This window comes from Netta rufina (assembly GCF_964035555.1).
Source record: "Netta rufina genome assembly, chromosome: 7".
NCBI lineage: Eukaryota > Metazoa > Chordata > Aves > Anseriformes > Anatidae > Netta > Netta rufina.
Window position 1 is genome coordinate 31,558,429 of NC_140130.1, and position 21,707 is coordinate 31,580,135.

General features: G+C 47.8%; 1 protein-coding gene across 1 annotated transcript; it reads left to right on the top strand.

Annotated features, from left to right (window-relative positions):
• Window positions 1-20,707: 20,707 nt before the first annotated feature.
• NANOS1 (nanos C2HC-type zinc finger 1) lies at window positions 20,708-21,707 on the top strand (the record flags this gene model as incomplete). Its single annotated transcript, XM_084290043.1, has 1 exon — window positions 20,708-21,707. One exon carries the CDS (start codon window positions 20,708-20,710, stop codon window positions 21,479-21,481), a length of 774 nt encoding a protein of 257 aa, XP_084146169.1. The 3' UTR covers window positions 21,482-21,707.

Sequence of the window (21,707 nt, forward strand, 5' to 3'; positions counted from 1 at the left end):
TATGAAATACCAGACTATTCCTAGGGCAAAATGACATCTATTTATAGAATAAGAGCATCACCTAAGACGTAGTGATGGTTGGTAAAAGGACACCTTTTGCTTAAGTTATTTTTGCTCCCATTAAATGGCCATATCAGCACCTGCAGATCTAATAAAAGCAGAGCTCAGACTTTGTAGTAAGCACTTTTTAGCATCCTGCCAGAGGTATCTTAAGCACAGAAATCTCCCAGAAAGTCTGGCATTCCAAGTTGGTGTCTGTAACAGACTTCAGCACATTTATAATCCCATGGATGTGAACACTAAGAGTGCGTACAGGTTTAAAAAGTGACTGCATATACATGTAGAAATTGGAAGAGACTCAAGCAGGTGTGATTCCAAACTGAGCACCCACCTCGGAGCTGGAGATGCCAACTCCTTCAGCCATCCCCATCCAGCCTGTGTCATCCCAAGAACACATTTCTACTCATTCCCTGTTGGGGAATGTAACCCAGAGTGCCAAAGCCCACCAGGCAGCAGAGTTTGGGCTTAGTTGGACTCACAAAGGACTTGTGCATTGTGTGCCTAATCCTTGGGCATGTGGGGATTCCCACCCTAAAACCACATACCAAGTCAGCACAAAAGCCATTTTCACCTGGAAACGGAGTTGTTGTTCACTCCTAATGACCCGTGACAGGCTGCTAGCTGTTTCGGAATCACAGCTCTTTGATCTTCTCATTCCAAAGGAATATGAAATTCAGGACTGTTGTTAATATCCATGGGCTGTCACACTACACTAAGCTCCCTTCCCTTCACACGACACCCTGCTGGTGCCTACCTTTTCATGGCCACGTTCATGTGGGGGATCCCAAAATCTCTCTCTATCACTCTCTGTGTTTTCTGTAAAGCAAAACCACCAGAAAGAGTAATTTTTGTCTTACTGCACCCGCCCCATAGAAATGGTCTAGACCTCTTCACAAAACTGGCTTGAGTAAAAAATTAAATATTTCCATCTGGTGTGTGGGCTGACAGGCCCGTCTCCAGCTCCTGCCAGGTGTCCACAAGATGTACTACATGAGGCTGGTTCCTAGCCCTCCTCCTCTTCCAAAGCCTAGGAAAACCCATGGATGAAAACCACCACAAATGATAGCAGTCACCTCCACCACAGCCATCCATGCAGTGGGTGGGTGGGAGTTGTGTCCATCCGAACGCTCATTTTCTACATAATTAAGGTGAGGAAAGGCTGTAAAGTGAAAGATTTTATATGTTTGACCCAGAAAGGGTCTTTTCACAAGCTCCACTCGTCCAAGCTTAAGCCCAGTTCTCCCTCCTAGGGTTTCACTGCTGCCACAGCCAGAGTTTCCATTTTGCTTCCTTAGCCAGAGCAGTAGCTTGTTGTTTTCAGGCTCTGCTAACTCTTCCTTCTCCCCATCCATAATGCTCTATCGGATATCATCACGCTTCAGTGAGAAAATAATGAAGAAAAATGCACATTCCAATAGAATCTGCTGAGAATACTTGCCTTGCTTGTCTCCATTTTGCTGTTTGCTATTTCCTGAAACATTTCTGCCAGGCATTGCCTACTCTGCAGCATGAAGGAACATCAACAAACACTACCTGGGTTCTCTGTGAAAAAAACACCGTTCCCCTCCTCTGCCTTGCGATGACAAATATCTTCCCCCACCTGATTTGAGGTTACCCACATTTCCCTTGGCAAAACAAGCACTGAGATTTTCCTCACTTCTTTTGTGCTTTGCAAATTCTGTGGGAGAGAAATTCTTGCTGTGGCTGTTTGCTGAGAAGTTAAGGACCCACAAGAAGCAGTACAGAGAGCAGGGAACTGTAGCAGCCATGAGAGCATCCTTCCCTCCTCTCAAGGTTTGGTTGCTGAGGTTTAGGGTCAGATGGGTCTGATCCTCACCCTGTCTGGCCTCAGCCCACCCCTCACAGCTCCAGGAGGTCAGCACAGTGCAACTGATCTCACCTCCTGCACGTGGCGTGGTGCCCCTAGGCCCACACTGGTAGCACAGCAAGCACACACCACAAGTTTCCACACCAAGAAATCCTACAGGAGGTCTGGGCTCTCTGCAGACCTGTGTGCATGCTTAGCACTGTACCTCTACTTCTTTCTCACAGATTTACCCAAATTAGTTTTAACATCACTAAATGCCTCCCCATAAATGGCACAAATAAGTCACTAAGAAGCTGTAAGAAACAGTCACTGCTAATCACACAAATGGTTTAATAATCCTAAGGCTTGGCCAAGCTGCCAGCATGAGAATCACAAAAAAATACCGGCATCTTCTCTTATTTCCCATCTTTTTTCTCCCTCCTTTCACCAAGGTTTCCCTGCTCCTGGGTGGGCAAACCACAGTGATATTTTCCCTGAAGAGTTACAAGTTGGGGTAAATGAGAAGGATTACATCATACCTACAACAACAAAACCAGGAGGTCCTCCTTAATTCAGAAATTGTGCTCCGTATTCCTAACCACCACCTTTAGACACCTTGTCCTTCAACGTGCAGATAGTCTTCAACCTGTGGCCCAAGGACACCTGGGAATCCTAAGATGATTATGCAAAGGGTAATTAAGTAAAGCAAGTCTATTGTTAATGGGCTTAAATTAGCTCTACGGAGATTCACGAGCTCGATGAAAAGTCATTTTTAATAAGAAATGAAGTTTTCTGCAGACATTCACAGCAAGAAAAAAAAAAAAAAAAAAAAAAGTAGATAAAAAGAGTTCCTTTTCCGAGATGGACAGCAGTCAGCTGGAGAACCATTTTTGGCCCTCACCCCTGCAAGCAGCACAACCACCATGCAGGTGGTGCACATGTCAAAAAATGCCTTGTAAAGATTTTAGAAGGCCCCAATCCCAACCACAGTCTCCTGGGACAAGCTGTGGGACATACTTCCAAGCTCACTTGTACCCAAACACTCACACCATCACCTAGGCTACCCCTGTGGCAATCCAATTTTGTTATTACTAGCAGACCAAACCCTAAAAGATCTATAAGGTGCAATTCTCCTGTACTTTTGACCATCATGAATGTAAGCAGTCCCCATAGATTTGTGGCTGTAGATGCTGATGGCAAGCCTTCAGTTCGGATTTGATACTGGATTTGTCTAAACAGAAGACAACCCAAACTCCCACCTGAAGACCCGATCTCTGACAGGTGCTGGGCCTTTTCCTCCCTGAGCTCCTGGACTGATGGATTTCCCACTGCTTCACCAGTGACTCTTCCTCCTTATTTCCTTCTGATGGATCCTAGAGAGCACGTTCGATCATCTCTCTTACATGAAGAATCCCTATGTTAAAGATGCTCTAGGAATCAATCCTCTTTATTCGTTGTTTTTATGAGTGGAAAACATAATATTGTACAAAGATGAACAGTGTTTAAAAAGGAAAAAAAAAAATCCTATGTAAGCGCAACCCAAAAGAACCAAAATCAAACATCAAAAAGTCCCTGGGCTGAGAAGTAAACACAAGAAAATTTCTTTCCTAAAAACAACATACACAAAATTGAAAACAGACTGAGATGGGAACAGCTCCTGTAACACAATATCACTAATCAAATGCCACAACACACATTTGTTCCGAAGAGAAGGCTCACGCGTCTTGCTGCATGCATCCAGCCCCTTCTAAACTCCATTAAAGAGTAGTCAAAAATAAATAAGATAAAAACCATTTGCATTTATTATACGAATTAGAAGGGCTTGCCAGATGGGGAGCTCTCCTCCAGCAGGGTTGTTGTTTTCGGAGGCAGAGAAGCGCTCGCACTCCCCAGCTGTTTGGGGCCTGCCATGTTCCCACTCTCAGGAAAGCATCGCCCCTGGCTTTCCCCTGTAATTAGTGAGTGCTAATACCCTGGGTTAGGCTGTGGAAAAGTCACATTCTGAGAGATCACCCTTGCGAACAGCTGTACTCGTGAGACAAAACGTCACCACTCCAAGCTGTCAGCCAATTCATCTCCAGCGAAAGTCAACCGGGCCGTAAATTGGGAGTTCTTTATCTCAGGACAGCAGACCGAGCTGGGTTTTAATTGCTGAGCTATGCTAATGAGCCTTGTTTGTGACACAAGGTGCTTCGTGGTGGCTGTGTTTGAAAACATGGTATCGCAACCCCCCCGAGGGCACACACAATCAGCTTAAAACCACTGCCGTCTGGGTACAGAAAAGAAATCATGTACCGGCCCCGTCAGCATGGCACATTATCAAAGGCATCATTAACAGCTGCTTCGTGCAGTGGCAGGAGGCTCTCCTGGGTGAGCTCACTTCATTGCCTTTCCATTCTCTGCTCCCTTTTTGTTTTTTCTAAATCCCGGGTTCTGTAAACATCACTGTCAAATCATCTGCGGGGGAACAAAAAGATATCGGGAATTAAGCCTTTGCTAACAGATAAGGGCTCTGTCTGTTTTTAAAAGGGAAAAAAAAAAATCAGAACAAAACAAAACATACCCAGGGAAAAGCAAACAGACAAAAGAATAGCAGCAAAAGTGTTTCTCTCCAACTTGTTGAGACCAAACCTGCTGCAGCTCCGTTTTCTCTTTGTTCCTTCTGGATTAGGGGCTACAGTATCCTAGACAGCATTTTAATGTTGACATTTAGGAAAAGAATAACCCAGGTGGACATGAGGCTACAGGTTTTCTTGTCCAGATACTGTAAGCTCTTTCCTTTGCCCCATTAATGATGAGGCTCGTGGTAGCTCATTGCTTAATGCAGAAATCCCAGGGCATTGGGAAGGCTAGTGCTTAGCATCGCTAAAAGTCAGTAGTACTTAAATATGGCATTATTATTCTTACTGAACCACCCAGGGATGTGTGACAGGCCCCCAGACCCCATGTGCTGGCTGCAGTGCAAATATCTGGCTCCCCAGCCTCCGCGCTCTTTTAACCCGGGGGCCCGACCTTGCATACGCTCACACAGCTAGCAGCAGCACGAGGCCCCCCTGAAATCAACACAACTGGTGAATGGAGTGAAATCAGTAATTACCCATGTGCTTAATTATTTGCCGAGCTGGGGGCTGCTTCATTTTTAGCTTTTTGCTTCAAAATGTTAGATCACATCCAGCACGCCTCGCTTTGCGCTCGATCCCACCAGGAGCAGCGTGGTCTGGCCTAATTAAGCAAACCACTTAACGAAGTGTTTAAGCGTGTGAATGAGCCCATTGACTAAAGGCTGTATTGCTTGGCCCCGAGTGCTCAGTCCCTTGCAGGACGGACCCTTGAAGGTACAGGTATTGGTGGTAATGTACCTTGGGGTGGGGACAGGTCCCGAATCCCAGCGCTGGGTGCACTGGGCACACTGGAGCTTCCCTGGAGCTCACCCAGCAGATGGAGCATTGCAGTGGGTGAGCCAGGAGCCCCAGAAGAACTGGGAACCACCAATGGATCCCCTGCTCCCTGCCTGGAGGGTGCCCAAATGTACCTGTGGCAGAGGGTGCTGAGAGGCAACACTAGAGACCAGCTCTCCCCAGGCCTGGGCTGGCTGGGATGAAGCCTCCGGTAGTGGCTTGCTTCTCACAAGCACTAATTTTAGGCCCTTTAGGACAGAAACTAATGATAACACCCTTCCTGGAAAAAGGAAAAAAATCCCCCTGGGCCTGTGTAAAACTAGCAGTGAGCTGACTGTCCCACTTTCGTTCCTGCTATGTGGGGCAGCGTGGCTGGTTAATGCGCTGGGCTTGTCTAAACACCAATTGCTTCCCCCCTTGCAAGGGGAGCCCAGGACAGAGGATGAACCTGCTCACCCTGATGGCCAAAGCCTCCTGAGAACCCCCCTGGGAATTCAGCAGGAGAAAACAGGGCAAGACAGGCAAAAATGTTGCCGATGGGAAGGAAGAGGGGGGGGCAACCTTTCTTGGCATGGGAGACCCCCAACAGTGAGGGCTGTGGGGTGGAGGACAGTGTGGAGTCTCTAGGGGGAGAAGAGAAGCCACTTGTGCCCTCCACCCTGCAGCACCCATGGGAGCAGCCTGGGGAGGCAGCCAGGACCTCAGTGCCTCTGCCTGGTGCTGAGGAAGGACAGACAGACACATACACACACCTGGAAACAGAGCACAGCTTAAAAGGAAAAAATCCTCGAAAGCAGCATCGTTACCATAATCCAGTATTAGTACAAAATATGACCTCCACCCTAGAGCTCTGAGATGACTCCTCTGAGCCCTGCTGTCTGCCCAGGTGAAAGCCTCCTACAATGACTCCCCAGCATGAGGGAATCTCAGAGATAAGGTGAGATTTCTTCCAGCATGATGGAAAAATCCTGGCAAACATGCAATGTCCGAGGAGTGATGGGGGGAGAAGAGAAAAGGGGAGGGGACCCCCAAGTCACATCCACCTCAGAAATAATCATTTTTCACAATGTCATGTTCCCTGTTGTTTTAATTCCAAACTGCAATCTGTTCCAACATGATTTTATCTTTCCCTGTTCACGATGCATGTTGCGAGTCTGATCCTGCCCCAGCTCCCCTGCTAAATACTGGTAGAACCTCAGTTCAAACACAGCCTCGGAAAATTAATACTGGATTTGACTCAGATATAAAAGATAATGATGGGTGGAAAGGAAAGGAAAAAAAAAAAAAAAGGAAAAAAAAAAGAAAAAAAAAAAAAGAAAGAAAAGAAAGGTCTCTGGAAAAATGACAGTATGTACCTTAAACAAGAGGAGCAGTTAAATTTCCCTTGCCCCGCACAGCAAAGCCCCGAGAGGTAAATGTAAGCAAACAATTTATTTCAGTAAACAAAAATCTGCCAGAATGGCACTGTTTTTCTCTACGCAGCTTTTTCTCCCCATTGGGACATCAAGATGTTGTGTTGCTTTTTTTATTTTTTTATCTTTTCACAAGGCACATTATTCCATTTAAGTGCTTGTGCATGTTTATTAATAGAGGGAAAAAATGAGTGAACAATGAGCTACTCTGGGGAGGCTGAAAGCCTGCACTGGAACAGTGAACCAGAGGAGAAAATCCATTTAGCAAAACGCTCATTTTAAGACATGTTCCTTTCACACTTGAGTTATTTTCCTCTGCACCCCAAAGTTAATTAGGATCCTAGTGACAAATTGGTCCTGCATCCATGGCACTGCACACGTCTGTGCTACCCCAGCCCACTCTGCCCATCCTCCTTCACCCTCTCCAGGCACACCAACAAACAGGCAGGACCCCGGGCTACACATCCTGACCCAGTGCTGTGAGAGAGCAGGCAGTGACCAAGATTATCTCTAACAACGTGCTGGGAAGCAGTGAAGCTTCTATACAAACACCCCTCATTGCAGTGAGGCCTGAATCTGACTGTAAATGACCCGATGTTAATGAGCACCATTCCGTTATTGCTGCTGTGCAGATGATGGAAGACTTGAGATACTGAGACGATGCTGGCCCTCTGTCATGTATCCTGTGATCACAGGTGGACACAAGGGCTGTGGAGAACTCCTGGGCTGATGGGAAACAGCCTCCTTGCAACTATTCGACAGTGGCAGAGATTGCTATCGCTGCTTGTCACTCAGCTGGTGACAACTCCTGAGCAGGGAGGAGGCCCCACGGAGCTAGGTGCTGCTGATAAACCAAGCGGAAAGACAGTTGCTGGCATGAAGAAACATACAGACACAGCCATGGGCACGGTTCCCAAAGCAGTGAAAATGCAGGTCCACACAGCTGGTCTTGAAAAGGGAGTCAGAAGAAAGCAAGCCACATTGCGAAGACGTGCTCGGGGAACCAGAGAGGGGAAATACACACTGCTCACTTGCTACTGAAAGGAATTTACTAATGTGAGAAGACATTTTTCCAGACCAGCTCGTCACTTACTATAACCTCCCAGCTTTGGCAGCTGACACCTGAACTCCTGCTACCTGGGGACTGCAAAGTTCCCTGAAGATACTAAAGGTTAAATGTAATCTGTTCATTTACTCTTTCCAAATTGGATTGTTATTTACCAGCTGTCAGTAGCTGTGTGCTCAACAGTTTCAGCTCTCTCTTGGCTTTGCTGAAACAGTTTCCCAAAAGCAGAGCCAGTGGGAGCTTTCTGCTGCCTTCAGCGGAGCTGGGACAGTCTCTGATGTACCCCCAGGCGTACCCCAAGCACCAAACCCCTCTGCCTACAGTATCGCTGCTTTTATGCTCAGTCAAAAAAGATTAGCTGATTTCAGACGGTGCCTAATGAGAGCTGAGCTCTTCAGTGCCAACATTTGCCTCTCCAGCCCGCAAGCAGAGGCTGGCAGGTTGGCCTGGCATTCGGTCTGCAGCATGTGACGGCTTAATGAGGGCGGTCTGTGAGCTGCAGCGCTAATGCACGGAGTCACAAAAGCCGCTGCCCACTGTGACTTGCTTCACTATAGTGGAAGGATATTTTTTGTGTTATTAAAGCCCAGATGGGGAAACAAACCTATTCTCGGCTCTTTCACAGCCCTAGTAGGTGACTGTGGACAAATTCTGTAACCATTTTCTTTCTTAGGAGTCCGCTACCATAAAAAGGAGATAGAAAATGTCCTTTCTCACAGGAGGATGCAATAGGTTCAGGTATTAGTGGGATGAATGTCACAGTAATGCTTGTGAAATGTAAAGACTAAAATGGAGAAAGCCCTGCTGTGCCAGCTTTAAAAGCCTGCATGTAATAGCTGGATCACAAAGGTCTTTTGGGTTTCCCTGCAGCACCTGCAGCAAATGTAGTGCCATTGTTTCCCTGCACTCTGCCATCCAGCCCAACAGCAGCCTGCCTGGAAAACATCAGGCAGGCAGAGCCAGCAAGTACAGCAGCTGCTACAGACACAGTGTGGGCTGGATGGCAATAAGCATTTTGTGCCCACCCAGAGCCCAGGCGATTTATGTGTAGGAAATGCCTGGTGCTGCAGGGACGTGCTCCAGGGACTCGACCCAGGTCAGGCAGACAAGACCAGGTTTTAATTCCTCCCTCCTACGGGATTCCTACTGGACCTTTTGCAAATGTTTGCTTTTATTGGACCCTTTAGGCACGAGGACAAACAGTACTAAAGGGTCTGAGCTGCTTTGGATACTGACACAAGTGTCTTTTCCCTATTTTTCTTCACAGCTTACAAACATATGCCACAGGGCGCTGCAGTTGCACTTACAAATGCTGAACCACCCAAAGAAGCAGCCCCCATGGCCACAGGGATTTCCACAGTCCTTGACAGCACCAGGGAGCTTGCAAGCTCTTCCTCTTCAGCCAAATGAGTAGTGTCAGGTATTCCTCTGGCCCACCAATTCTCCTGACAGTTTGTGTCGCCGTTATCAGATTTGCCTCTGAAAGAAACAATGAAATAACATTTTGTCTCCACTGTTGCCAGGAGAAAGTCACAAATAAACAAGAAGAGAAAGCAAATAACTAAGTAGAAATCAGTAAAACCAATAAAGCAATCAGGCTGAGGAGGAGATGGTGGCTGCAGTGTGGTGAAGAGTTTGTTGGTTTTTATCTCTTTCCCTCACGCTGGTGGAGGGGCGCACCTCAGACAGCAGTAGGTAAAACAGTGCCGAGTGCTTTTTTTTTCCCCAAATTTGCCTGCCTTCATCACTGGGGTAGGACCCCTGCCTTCAACCGACGGATGAAAGCCATCGTGTTTTGGCACTACAAGGAGCAAAGGTGGAGGCTGCAGCCGTGCCAGCTTTTCTACTGCACCACAGCCACACGTCCAGCCATGCATAATACAGGAGGCCTCCCTGTGAACGTTCTACAGCTGCCATGGCTTAATGTCACACATAGTTTGCAGGACATTTGCCTAAAGACATCCCACAGCAGGTTGGCACGAGATGGCCGCCACCAGACAGCGAGGGGACGCTGGGCCGCAGCAGCGGCCTAGGAGCGGGTCCCGCCTGTGCCTCCTTCCTTCATCTGTGGGATGGTTTCTGACCTCCTGGAGGGCTTCCACTGGCCAATTCCATGGAACTCTTTTTGTTACAGTAACATAAAAACATGTCTGATCTCTTCTCAGTGTGTCAGCAAGCCGTGAAGGAAAACAACAGAAGCCCATCGAGAAGATATTGTAGCTGTTTGCGAAGACATAAAAGTCAGTAATATAAGAAAAACTGTATTAAACATCCCATAAACACCCAGCACACAATATCTTCTCTCACCATGAAGAATATTTTATGAAGCATACAATCTCATTCAAGTAGATACAGCTATCTGCAGCAGAGCACCACTGCTAGCAAGCAAGAGGTACAAAGCCTGCCCTCAGATGACATTTCAGGCTGCATTTAATAAATGTCCAAAGATTCGGCTGCAGAGGAAAACAACTACCACCTACACAATCCTGCACAGACTATATAGTTCAATTCTGGACTTTATACAGATCCTCCACATATTAAAACATAAGTAGCTGTCCTTGGATCTTGCTAGCAAAGCTGGCTGAATGTAAGTCAAAGACTCTGTAACTACATTCACAAGAGTCCTGGCCACAGGATAGAATTTAAGAACAATTCACTGAATTCCTATTTGTTTCATTCCATTGAAACTTGGATCCTCGTATATTATTATGTTTGAAAGCACATTGAACGTGTTGTCATGCCAGTGTTGTGATGCTTTGTGACACTGCTGAAAGTAACAACACAGCTACTTTGTCAGCCATCCACGCTGTTAACAGCAAAAAGAAGGGTTCCTGGTAGGTGATAAAACTCCACTAACAAGAAGCAAATCTGTCCTAAAAGGGGTTTCACTTCTCTTTTCATTTCCAGATGAATGAAACCTCTTTCATTCCCATTCCCTCTCTTTCAGGCTTGCCATTTCACTACCATTCCTCCACACCACAATGACAACGGCCACCATCGAAGTGACTACCTAAATAAAACCATCTGGGCTCTGAGCTGGTGAGTGTATGTTGTGATGTTTTCATGACAAACAGCACATCTCTAGAGCTCATTACAACCTGGCAAGTCTCAGTAAAAAAACTGTGTCATTTTAAAAATTTTTCACAATTCCTGAACAATATCAGAAATGTTAAAAGGAGAGTTTTGAATTGTTTCCATCTCAAGAAGGCTGAGACACTCCAGCTTTACAGTTCTGACAGCTATGGTTGCTGAAACAACAGTAAGAAATATTTTGAACTAACCATAAGATTTTAAAACTGCTGTTCGAATGCTGATGAGTACCACATGTGTGAAACCCTTCAATTTCAGTAAAAGCTTACAAGTATATTGTTTTCAAAGGGATACAGTTAGGTTCTGATACACATGTAATATGTACCTGGCTCTCAGGAGCATCGTAAACTTAAAGACAAATCCAACCAAATCTCTGTGCCATTCATTGCTATTTTATAACCTTGCACAAGATCATTTCAACAATATCGGCTTTCAGTAGCATTCAGCTTCAATTTTTATAACACTTGGGTGTTAAATTTAGAGGAAAGTTGTTTATTAGTTTAGGAAACAATGGTGTTTATTCACATTTTCTCTCTCTCTCTTTTTTTTTTTTTTTTTTTTTTTTCTAATGGGAAGAGCATTCATATTAATCTCAAAAGCTATAATCATTTGGTACCAAGACAAAGCTGACAAGAAAATAATGGTGACCGCCACCAGAAATCTGCATGGTAGAGGAATCTTCACACAATTAAACATATTTTTGGACAAGTATTTTTGCTTTCCTGCTCTTACATACAAAATTTTAGGTGCCCAAAACTGACAAATTGTTGGAGGGAAAAAAAAATAATAGATATTTATACAAAAAATATAAAAATTTAAAAGAAAAAAAAATACGCAGTTAAATGCCAAGAGAGGGCCCCCACCCTGGGTTTTTCCCTCCCTCCTTTCCTTATACCAAGAAAAAAAAAACAAAACAAAAACAAAAAACACAGGATCAGAGCACACGGCTCTTTCCCTTCTTTAGCAGTCAGAAATGATGACTATGATTTTGATCCTTTGCTCTTTTTACCTATATAATGAGACAAAAAAGTTAAATACTTTGTCAGTATGGCTCTTCATGTCCCAATTACCTTAATAATATGATAAAAATAAATGGATAAATAAGGATAAAGTTAGCAGGAGTTTCCCCATTAATTTCAGTGGGATCAAAATTTCATGAACTTGGCCTTTGAAAAGATCAGTGTCCAAGGACATTCTGGAAATCTGCATTTACATTTGTGTGTTTTTTCTCCTTTTTATCTCTACTTTTTAACTGTCCTCCCCTTGCTCTGTTTTTACTCTCAGGTCCTTAAAGCAAAGTTTTTCCTCACGTCTTTCGGTAGCAGTTAAAAGTTTCCTCACCACCAGCCTTGCCCACCACTAGCAAGCATATTTTTGGCTATCAGGATGCCAGCACTGGCTTGAAACTTAAACATGTCCATTTATCCTACTAGCACTGACTCTATTTTTGAAAATCTTGCTTTTTCCATGGACGTTCCATTAAGAATAATAATTAAAAAAATCTGTGACATGCAATGCTATCTTATTTTAGTTAGTCTGCTACTGGAATGGTCTAAAACACCCACCCACTCATCCTCCCAGCAGCCCAACAGCTGCAGTAAGACAGCAGTGCATAAACTCTGGCATGTGTTTACAGAAAGTACGCCCTACTGAACTAGCTCGGTGTCCTTTAACTGCAAGATGATGGAGTGCGTTGACGTGTGCTAACCTCAATGTAACGAAGGGCTGCAAGGCACTGAAACTAATATACTTCACTGACTGAGAAACTAGAGCAGTGCAAAACTAACCCGGCATACCCCAAGTAACCCCCAAACCAGTTGACAAACCTCAAAATACAAGTGTAAACAAGGAACCATCACTCTGTAGCTTCCCAGAGGCTCCGTGGTGATCTGTTCTGAGCTCAGAGCTGTGACATCTTTACTGGAAGACAACGTGAGATCATGTTCTAACAAAGCTGCAGGTGACACAGCACCAGGGAGTGATAACCAAAGGAGAGGGTTTGTCACTGCCATGGGACCAGCAACATCAGCCTCGGTGCAGCCACATCGAGCTGCCCAGCTCCATGTGCTGGAGGCAGGATTTCGGTGTGGGTATTGCTGATGGTACTGTCAGCAATTTGACCATCACTGAAGCAGAGCCAGTGTTAAGGATGCTGTATTAACAGCCTAAGCTCTGGCAGCACCTGGCAGGGCCCCATGTTCGCTCCTGCTGCCTTTTTGGGGTGTGTGGCAACCTTGGCCAGCTCTGCGCCTTGCTGCTGAGCCCCTTCCCCAGAGCACAGGGCTTCAGCTCTCACCCTGCCTTCTTGGGGCCCTGCTGTGAGTTAAAAATATCCCTTCCCAGAACCTTACCAGAGATACAGATCTTCTGGTTCACAGTTTAAATCCTTGGGCAGCACACGACACAAATGCTGGAAAGCTGCAGGCGTAAGGCACCATTTAGACAGCAGAAACATATAAATGCCAAAAGCTTCTCATGGAATTTCAGATTGCACCTTTATTTTTAAAAGCTGGCAAAAGATAAGGAGGGGGCTAGGCAGGGAAATATCACCCTTCAGTATCCACCTACTACAAGTTACTGTCAGAAACAAGATTACGAGCCAGATGAACCTTTGGTCTGAACCTATTTTTATGTTCCTACTCAGTCATACACGATATTTGAGCACACTACCACAGCAAAACAAAGCAGACATCCCCTGCCCCTGGCATTCCTGGTGTCACTTCTGCTGGTGAGTTCAGAAAGGAATATAAGGCTGGGAGAACAGCCACTACAGTCCCAGATCCAGCAGCAAAATCTGTTTAGCTTATGAGGACAGAAGGTTAAGGGATGACTTGGCTGAAGACTACCAGTGTTTACAGGGAGAGGATAATGTTGAGATTGGTCCTCGCTGAACACAACTCCCTCACCTCCTCCTGGCTCCTGCAAATGCTGAATGCTCCTTTGATGCATCCCAGTCCAAGCAATCTAAACCAGTTCTTAATTATCCTTTCTGTGTTTCCCTAATAACCAACATAAACTGCCTCCACTGTGCTTTCAGCCCATTCCTCTGTGTCCTATCCAACAGGATCATGGAGAACGGATTATTCCCTTCTTTGAAGGCATTTAAGACCATTATCATGCCTCGCTGCAGCCTCCTCCTGCCTCGGCGGCACCAATCCTTTGCACCTTTCCTGAGAGGTCACAGCTCTCATTAGTCTCGCTGCTGGACTTGCTCCAAGTGCACCTCATCTGCCTCGAAACGCGACCGCCGAGGTGGACACGGGGCTGCAGGCACTCCACAAACACACAGCAGCACCCCAGGATCCGTCACGTGTGCCTGAGAGCAGAACTCTGCCCTCCCTTAATTGTGTCTCGTTTATCAGCAATATAACGTTTTACACATTATCACCCCAATTACAAAGGCTTGTAGGTGATAATGAGATTCCACTGGATATATTCCAGCGCAGCACATTCTAGGTTTTACTAACTTCATTAACCAAGAAAAGCTGGTTAATGGCTGAAAAGTGCAATGATGCACATAATCATACCAGTTGCTTTGCTACTACAATTATATTATTAAGATGGATCTTTGTGGTACAATTTCCATGTATAATTAGTAGTTTATCCCTTCAGGAAGAAAAAAACTCAAAAGCACCCAAAGGCTTGAACAAAACAGTTCTTGCTGAAAACAGGAACAACGTTGTGCTCTCAGGGTCAGGCTCCAGATTTGTGAGAGCACAGGAGCACAAGAGTTTGGAAACTCAGCGCAGGCTCCCGGGGGATGTGAAAAGCCTAAGTGCAAACTGCAGTCCCCTGATCCATGGCTGTGCACAGAGCTGTGTGTGCAGGAGCACACACTGCTGAAGCTTCTCCCTCTGTGGCAGAGGCCCTGGTGGTGTCAGAGGCAGTGGGGCCAGCACATGGGCCAGGAGAAGACAACTCAGCCCTGCAGCTGGGTCGAGGAGAGCAGTGAGAGGTGGATGACAGCTCCTGCGCTCCTGCTCTGGCCGGCTGCATGGGCACCATGGGGCGAGGGATGCACCCCTGCCACATCTGCCAAAAATCCCAGGCTGCTGAGCCTTTGCTGAAGGCCCCCTTTCCCCAAAATCTTAGATCTTGAAGTTTACTGACAAAAATATCCCAAAGATATCAGAATTATAAAACATTTGGACTGATTAAAAATTGTTTTCTCAACTTCAGCATTCTTTAGAGATTTCACTATTTTCTTGCCCATCACTGCTCTTCACGATAAAGACAATTTCAATCTCAGATTAAGCAAACAAGCACCACAAGGCAAACAAAATGATGGGAAACTCTGTGTTTACTCTTTTTGCGAAATAACAAAACAGAAGACAAGAGTGTGAGCTTCCAAATGCAAGCCTGATTTTTTGGTTGCCTTTCTCTTGCAGTTAAATCGTACTTATCAGCCTGACAAAAATGCAATAACTTTTTTTCACTAGGACTTTTCTTACAAATTTAATCAAGTTGTCAGAAGAAATCCTATTATCCTCACCATGTGAAATTAATATATCAGGAATTTATCGACTGTATTATGTGTGTATATGACACTTATATGGAACAGCTAGTATATACGTCTTCTGCTTGGTAACATTTCACACAATAAAAAAGGCTTCACGAATGAATCTGTGGTGATCCTAAAGCCCGGGCTCTGGCTGGCTCTGGCTAGGAGCTTAGCAGGAGCCTTCGCTGGATTTAATCAGCCAGGCAGACCTCAGGAATTCTACTGGAATCCTTGTCACTATTAGAAATATACACCAACATTTGCTAATTCAGTTTCAGAACCGATTCAGAAACTCAGAGCAATAAATCCTCGTGCAAGTGTCAAGCCCTATCAAGCATATCTTGGAGCAGTAATTTTTGGAGAGCAGGAATACACAAAGGAATGTAGAGTGTCTAGCCAAAGTTTTACTTGAAATACTCTTTTCAATGAATTTAAAGACTTTTCCAAAACTGAAAGCCTCTGCTGTTTCCTATCTGCCTTCGTCCAGCCTCCGATTTCCATGACCTTGCACAGGACACAACAAAGCGCAGGCGCACACGTGGTGGAAGCAGCATGGAAAACCATGGTCTCCTTCAAGTAAGCAGGAGTTTCATCAGTGATATCGACAGAACAGGATCTCACCCTGCTTTACAAGTCATCGTAATGTCTCTGTGCTTCAAAAACTCTGCAGCCTTCTGAAATCTCACGGATTCTGACAAACCACCAGGTTTGAGAAAAACCGCAAGCGCTGTCGCAAGGCCTTTGGCAGTAAGCACACACTGCATGTTTGCCCACATTTGTCGCTGCCCGGAGTTACAAGAACACATGAAGCAGTGCTGTGTGTAGTTGAGGCCAGGTGACAACCCGGATTTAGATGTGTGACACCTCCAAAACACCACCAAGGCTCTCCAAGAGGCTCCAGCAGCAGGCACCACCAATGTACCACTGTCGGGGCAGACTCGCAGAGGGGCTGATAACAACCTGCAGTCATGATCAGCTCCAGTGGGGGCACCAGGCACCCAAGCAGACCTGCTTGTTTCTGGCTGAGTTTGGCACCAGTTTTCTCTCCCGAGCATGCCACGTACAGCAGCATGTGGTTGTGGCCATCTCCTCTGAGCACAACAGACCTCAGTGCATGCAGCAGTCTGAGCATTTCCCTGCCAGGGACAAGAAATGGAGCCCTCACCCTGGAGACAGCAATGAACAGAGCCGCAGTTACAGCACGTAATGAAGTGATGCAGCTCTATCTTTTGGTGATCTAATACATCTAGCAGAAATACCCAATAGTAAAGTCCAATAATGTAGCATTCAATTCAATTCACTATAGAACCGTAAAACGAACAAGTTTGCTGTGCTGTGTCAAGTTTGCAGGATCTTTACAGAAGTGAATTTGATTTGCTGTAAGAGGGAAACCTCATTCTGCCTTTAGAAACCTGAATGCTTACAGCATTTATTACGCTGCCCCGATGTATTTATAAAATGCAGAAATTGAAAGAAAAAAATAATAATAATAATAATAATAATAAAAAAGACCTTTCAGTTTTCATAAAACCATTTGATTTTTTAATAAACAGGATCCATAATTTTCCATGTTCCTTTGACATTCTTCTCCATGAGACGTGAACGTGAGTTACTGTATCCCCAGGAAAAATATGCTTCTGCTGATAAACATTTGATTCTTGGCTTGTGTTTGTGTTCTGCAGCAATTTGAATGGACAAGTCAAAACCCTGGCTAGTGGTCTGAGAATTTTACATTCTTTAAATTCATCGCATTAGAAAGAGAGAACAGAAGAGCCGATAGCTTCCAGTGTTTATCAGCCACTGTAATCCAAGTGGATACATTTTTGATTGTAAAAACAGTCTTGCAATAGATTGATGTTTTTACAAAGAGCGAATGTTTCCAATGCTTTCAGCCACGCTTTCAATTTGAAGATACAAAATGGTCTGAGTCCAGAAACATTTTGCCCCCTGGAAACAAATTCAGCTTCAGCTGGCAAACTGTGGGGAGAGGAAAATCAGTTTCTCCCCACTCTGCACTGGCAGCCCCCAAAACATGAGCAAGTTTGTTCTCCTCTTATTTGCTGTTGGGGCTAAGAGCTGGGAGCACCAGGAAGAGCCAGACTCTGCAGAACCAGAGGGACCCAAAATGGCAAAAACCTCAGCTCTCTTCCAGCATCTCAGCTCCTCCTCAGCTCATCCAAAAGCCTGTTTTTATGTATTGAAGAATTACTGAAGACAAGGGTGAGAAGCGTGAGCTCTGCACACCTGCTGCTGCAACCGCATCTGTCTGTTCAGGTTCAGCCATGCAGGAGGCAGAAGCTGCTGTAAAATGATCTGCTTGAAGCAGGGAAAAGGATGCCATTTTGCTGGAAAGCCAAGCACTCCAAAGTCAGTCAGTCAGAGCCACATTTCAGTTGGCTGTGTAATTTTCTGCTGTAGTGTGCTTACAAGATCACATCCCGCTTGGGTTCGCCACCCTGCTCAGCTCCCAGCTGGTGCGGTCCCCAGGCAACGAGCCAGGTCTTTGGGGTTCTCCTCCAGGTCCTTCAGCTGGTGGCACTTGTTGTGGTCTGTGGTTGTTCAGGACTGTTCACTCATGCATGTTCATGAGGCTGGTCTGAGATGACGGATGCAGCTCTTGCAGCCCAGTTCCTCATGTGAGCCCAGAACAGACACAACTGCAGTGGTTGGGGGATTTGGTGAGTGCTGAGACCTGGGAGCCACCACCTAATTCTGCTACCCTGGGGACCTAAAGCTGCCTCCTACAGCTTTACACCCACGAACACTTCTGCTGTGGCTGAATATCCAGGAAAGTCAGAGCTCAAAATATATGGCAGCAATAGCATGACAAAAGAGTACATGATGGCACAACCAAAGGCAGTATCACACTGCACGTATCTACTGCGCTGACAACCTAAATTTGGGTTTCTTCTTCACTTGACATTCCTACAGAGATAACAATATAAATGAAAGCGTGATTCTTTAATTTCTTTTCCAATTGCTGGTGACCCTTCACCTGGCAATGATGTATTCTTGGAAGCACCTTATTAGTTTCCCTTGGCTCTTTCCAGTTGCGTGCAAAGAGGTGGAGCAGCATTTCTTAGAGAGCTGGCTACCGCCGCTCTGTGCATTGCTCTGGGTTTTCGATGGCTGAATCGAATTAAAAGTCAGCTAAAAATACATGACACCCCCCACCAGCTTGGTTTGCCTGTGTAAACATTTGCTGCAGTTGCCTGAGGACTGTCGTGCAACTCCAAAATCTATGGAGATGATGGATGTTGCCATTCGTGCCTCCAAAGCAGGGCTGCGGCCTGCCCCACAGAGACATTTGGCACCCTGCTCCTGAACCCATCAGGTGCCCATTTGTATGGGACTAGCACGCTGGGGGTTTGCAACCATTTCCACACAGCAAAAGCACAAGCACGTCTTCAGAGCAAGGATCCCAGATCCCAAGCTGTCTTTCAGGGTTGGCTTTTACTTCCCTAACCTGTCAGGCTTTGCCAGTAAAAAGGGCTGGAGCGGATTCATCACATTTCCCCCTGAAACCCCACACGAGGGCAAGCCTTGGTGCCCCCCAAAGCCCCCCAGCCCCTCCAGCACCAGCCCTGCGCCCCTCTCCCTGAATGCCCACGGTGTTTGACCTGGGGGTGCTCCCACCCCGCAGCTGGAGCCTCCGAGGCCCGGGGCTGAAGCTTTGCTTTCCTGACTCGTGTTTGTATCTCATTAAAACCTAGCTCGCTTGCATTAGTCCCACCAGCTGCTTTCAATCTCCCGAACAGAAGGGTAGCTCTGTGCTACAAACTTCGGCTTTCCAAACAAAAGCATCATCTGCTAAGCCAAAAGCCTCAGACGGGATTGCTGGGCGCCAGCCTGGGAGCCCAAGCAGCACAGGGCATCTCTGCATTAAAGGCGTTTTTGGGACCTCCCCAGCCTCCCGGGGCAGCTTGTGGACATATCCCACGTTAAATGGCTGCCAATTTAGTGTCCACAGGGGTTGGGAAGAAAAGTTTGGGCAAGCCCAAGCCGCCTTTGAAGGATGCCAAGGAGCAGGCCGCGGCCCCCTCGCACGCGGTGGCTCTCTCACTGCCATGGGCGGTGCCAGCACGGTGCCCTCACCTCACCATGGCTGGCAATTAACCGGGATTTTAATTACAGCCATGCCTTTACCCCCTCCATCCCATGCGGAAGCACAAGGACAGGACACTTTGGGCTCTCCGGGCACGAGGCCTCAGCCCCACAGTTTCGGGGCTGAACCCGGCTTCACGCACAGGAGGCATGCTCAGGCCTCTCCCGAGCCCATCCCAAATCTTTGTCAGGTTTTGGGGTACTACCAGTAATTTTTGGGTCACTAACAATTCGTTTTGGGGTACTAACAGTAGTTTTTGGGTACTAGCGGTAGCTTTTTGGGTACTAGCAGTAGTTTTTAGGTACTAACGGTAATTTGGGGTACTAACAATAGCTTTTTGGGTACTTACAGTTGTTTTTGGATACTAATGGTAATTTTTTGGGTACTAACTATTGATATTTGAGTACTAACAGTAACTTTCTGGGTTCTAATAGTATTTTTTGATATTAACAATAGCTTTTTAGGTACTAACAGTAAGTGTTCAGTACTAACAACTGTTTTTTGGGTACTAACAGTAGTTTTTGGGGTACCAACAGTAGTTTTGGGGTACTAATAATAGTTTTTTGTGTACCAACAGTAGTTTTTGTGTACAAACAGTTGGTTTTGGGGTACTAATAATTGCTTTTTGGGCACTAACAATAGCTTTCTGGGTTCTAGTAGTAATTTTGAACACTAATAATAGCTTTTGGGGTACTAACAGTAATTGTTTGGGTACTAACAATTGTTTTTTGGGGTACTAACAGTAGCTTTTGCGGTACCAACAGTAGTTTTGGGGTACTAAGAGTAAGTTTTGGGGTATTAAGAGTAAGTTTTTGGGTACTAATAACTGCTTTCGGGGCACTAGCAGTAGTTTTTGGGGTACTAACAGCAGTTTTTGGGGCCATAACACCACCGCCCACTGCCGAAGGTGCCCGGCACAGACCCACCCCATCCCCACCCCCATCCCACCGGGGGGGGTCCGACCCCTGCCACGCGCGGCCCCGCCCCCCTCCGCGCGCACGTGCCGCGCCACCTGCGCGCCCCCCTCCCCTCCCCTCACCCACCCACCCGCCCCCCCACACCGCCCCCTCAGCCAATGAGCGGGAGGGGGCTCAGCCCGGCGGCCAATGGGAGAGCGGCGCGCGCCCCCTCCCGCCCCCGCCGCCCCTATTTAAAGGGCGTCGCGCGGCCGCGCGCTCCCAGAGGAGGAGGCGGCGGCGGCGGGCGCGGAGCTGCGGCGGGGCTGGGGCTGGGGCCGCGGGGGCGGGCGGCGGCGCCCCCCGTGCCCCATGGAGGCGTTCCCCGGCGGCGCGCTGGAGCAGCACCGGCACCTCCCGGCCGTGGAGCGCCTGCCGGGTTCCCGCTACGGCGGCCGGAGCCACAGCGCCTGCGGGAACGTGTTCAACTCGTGGAACGACTACCTGGGGCTGGCCACGCTCATCACCAAAGCCGTGCGGCCCGGCAAGGGCTTCGCTGCCGAGCCCCCCGCCGTGGTGGTGGCGGCGGCGGCGCCGGCCGAGGAGGAGGAGGAGGAAGAGGAGGAGGAGGAAGAGGCGGCGGGGCCGTACTTCGAGGGCGCGCTGGACCTGCACGACCTGGAGCTGTGCGGCCACCACCACCACCACCACGGCGAGGGGCTGCTGGAGGAGCGCTTCGCCGACCTCAGCCCCTTCCCGGGCCGCGGCGGCCCCGCCGCGGTGCTGCTGGAGTGTCCCGGGGCGGAGGGGGCCGGGGCCGGCTCGCCCCGAGCCTGGGGCGGCGTGGTGGTGGCTGCGGGGCGGCTGCCGGCACACCCGAGGGCGGCCGGGAGGCTGCTGAAGCCCGAGCTGCAGGTGTGCGTCTTCTGCAGGAACAACAAGGAGGCGGTGGCCCTCTACACCACGCACATCCTCAAGGGACCCGACGGCCGCGTCCTGTGCCCGGTGCTGCGGCGCTACACCTGCCCCCTGTGCGGGGCCAGCGGGGACAATGCCCACACCATCAAGTACTGCCCGCTGTCCAAAATGCAGGCGGCCAAGCAGCTGCGGCACGCCCGGGCGGCGCTGGGCAGGAAGAGCCGCTAAGCTGCGGGGCGCCGGGCGGCTGCAGCGCGGGGTGGGCGCCCCGCTTGGGCTCCGTGGGAGCCGCTGCGGGTGGTCGGGGAGAAAAGAGGGTCCCCTGGCGGATCTGAGGAGGGGGCGGCCCGGTTTTGCTCCTCCGCCCGCTGTGGGGTGCTCCTCCGCCTTGCTGCCCGCATCGCCCCGGGTGGGGAAGCGGCCGCCGGCCCCCTCCTTGCCCCCCTGTGCCCGG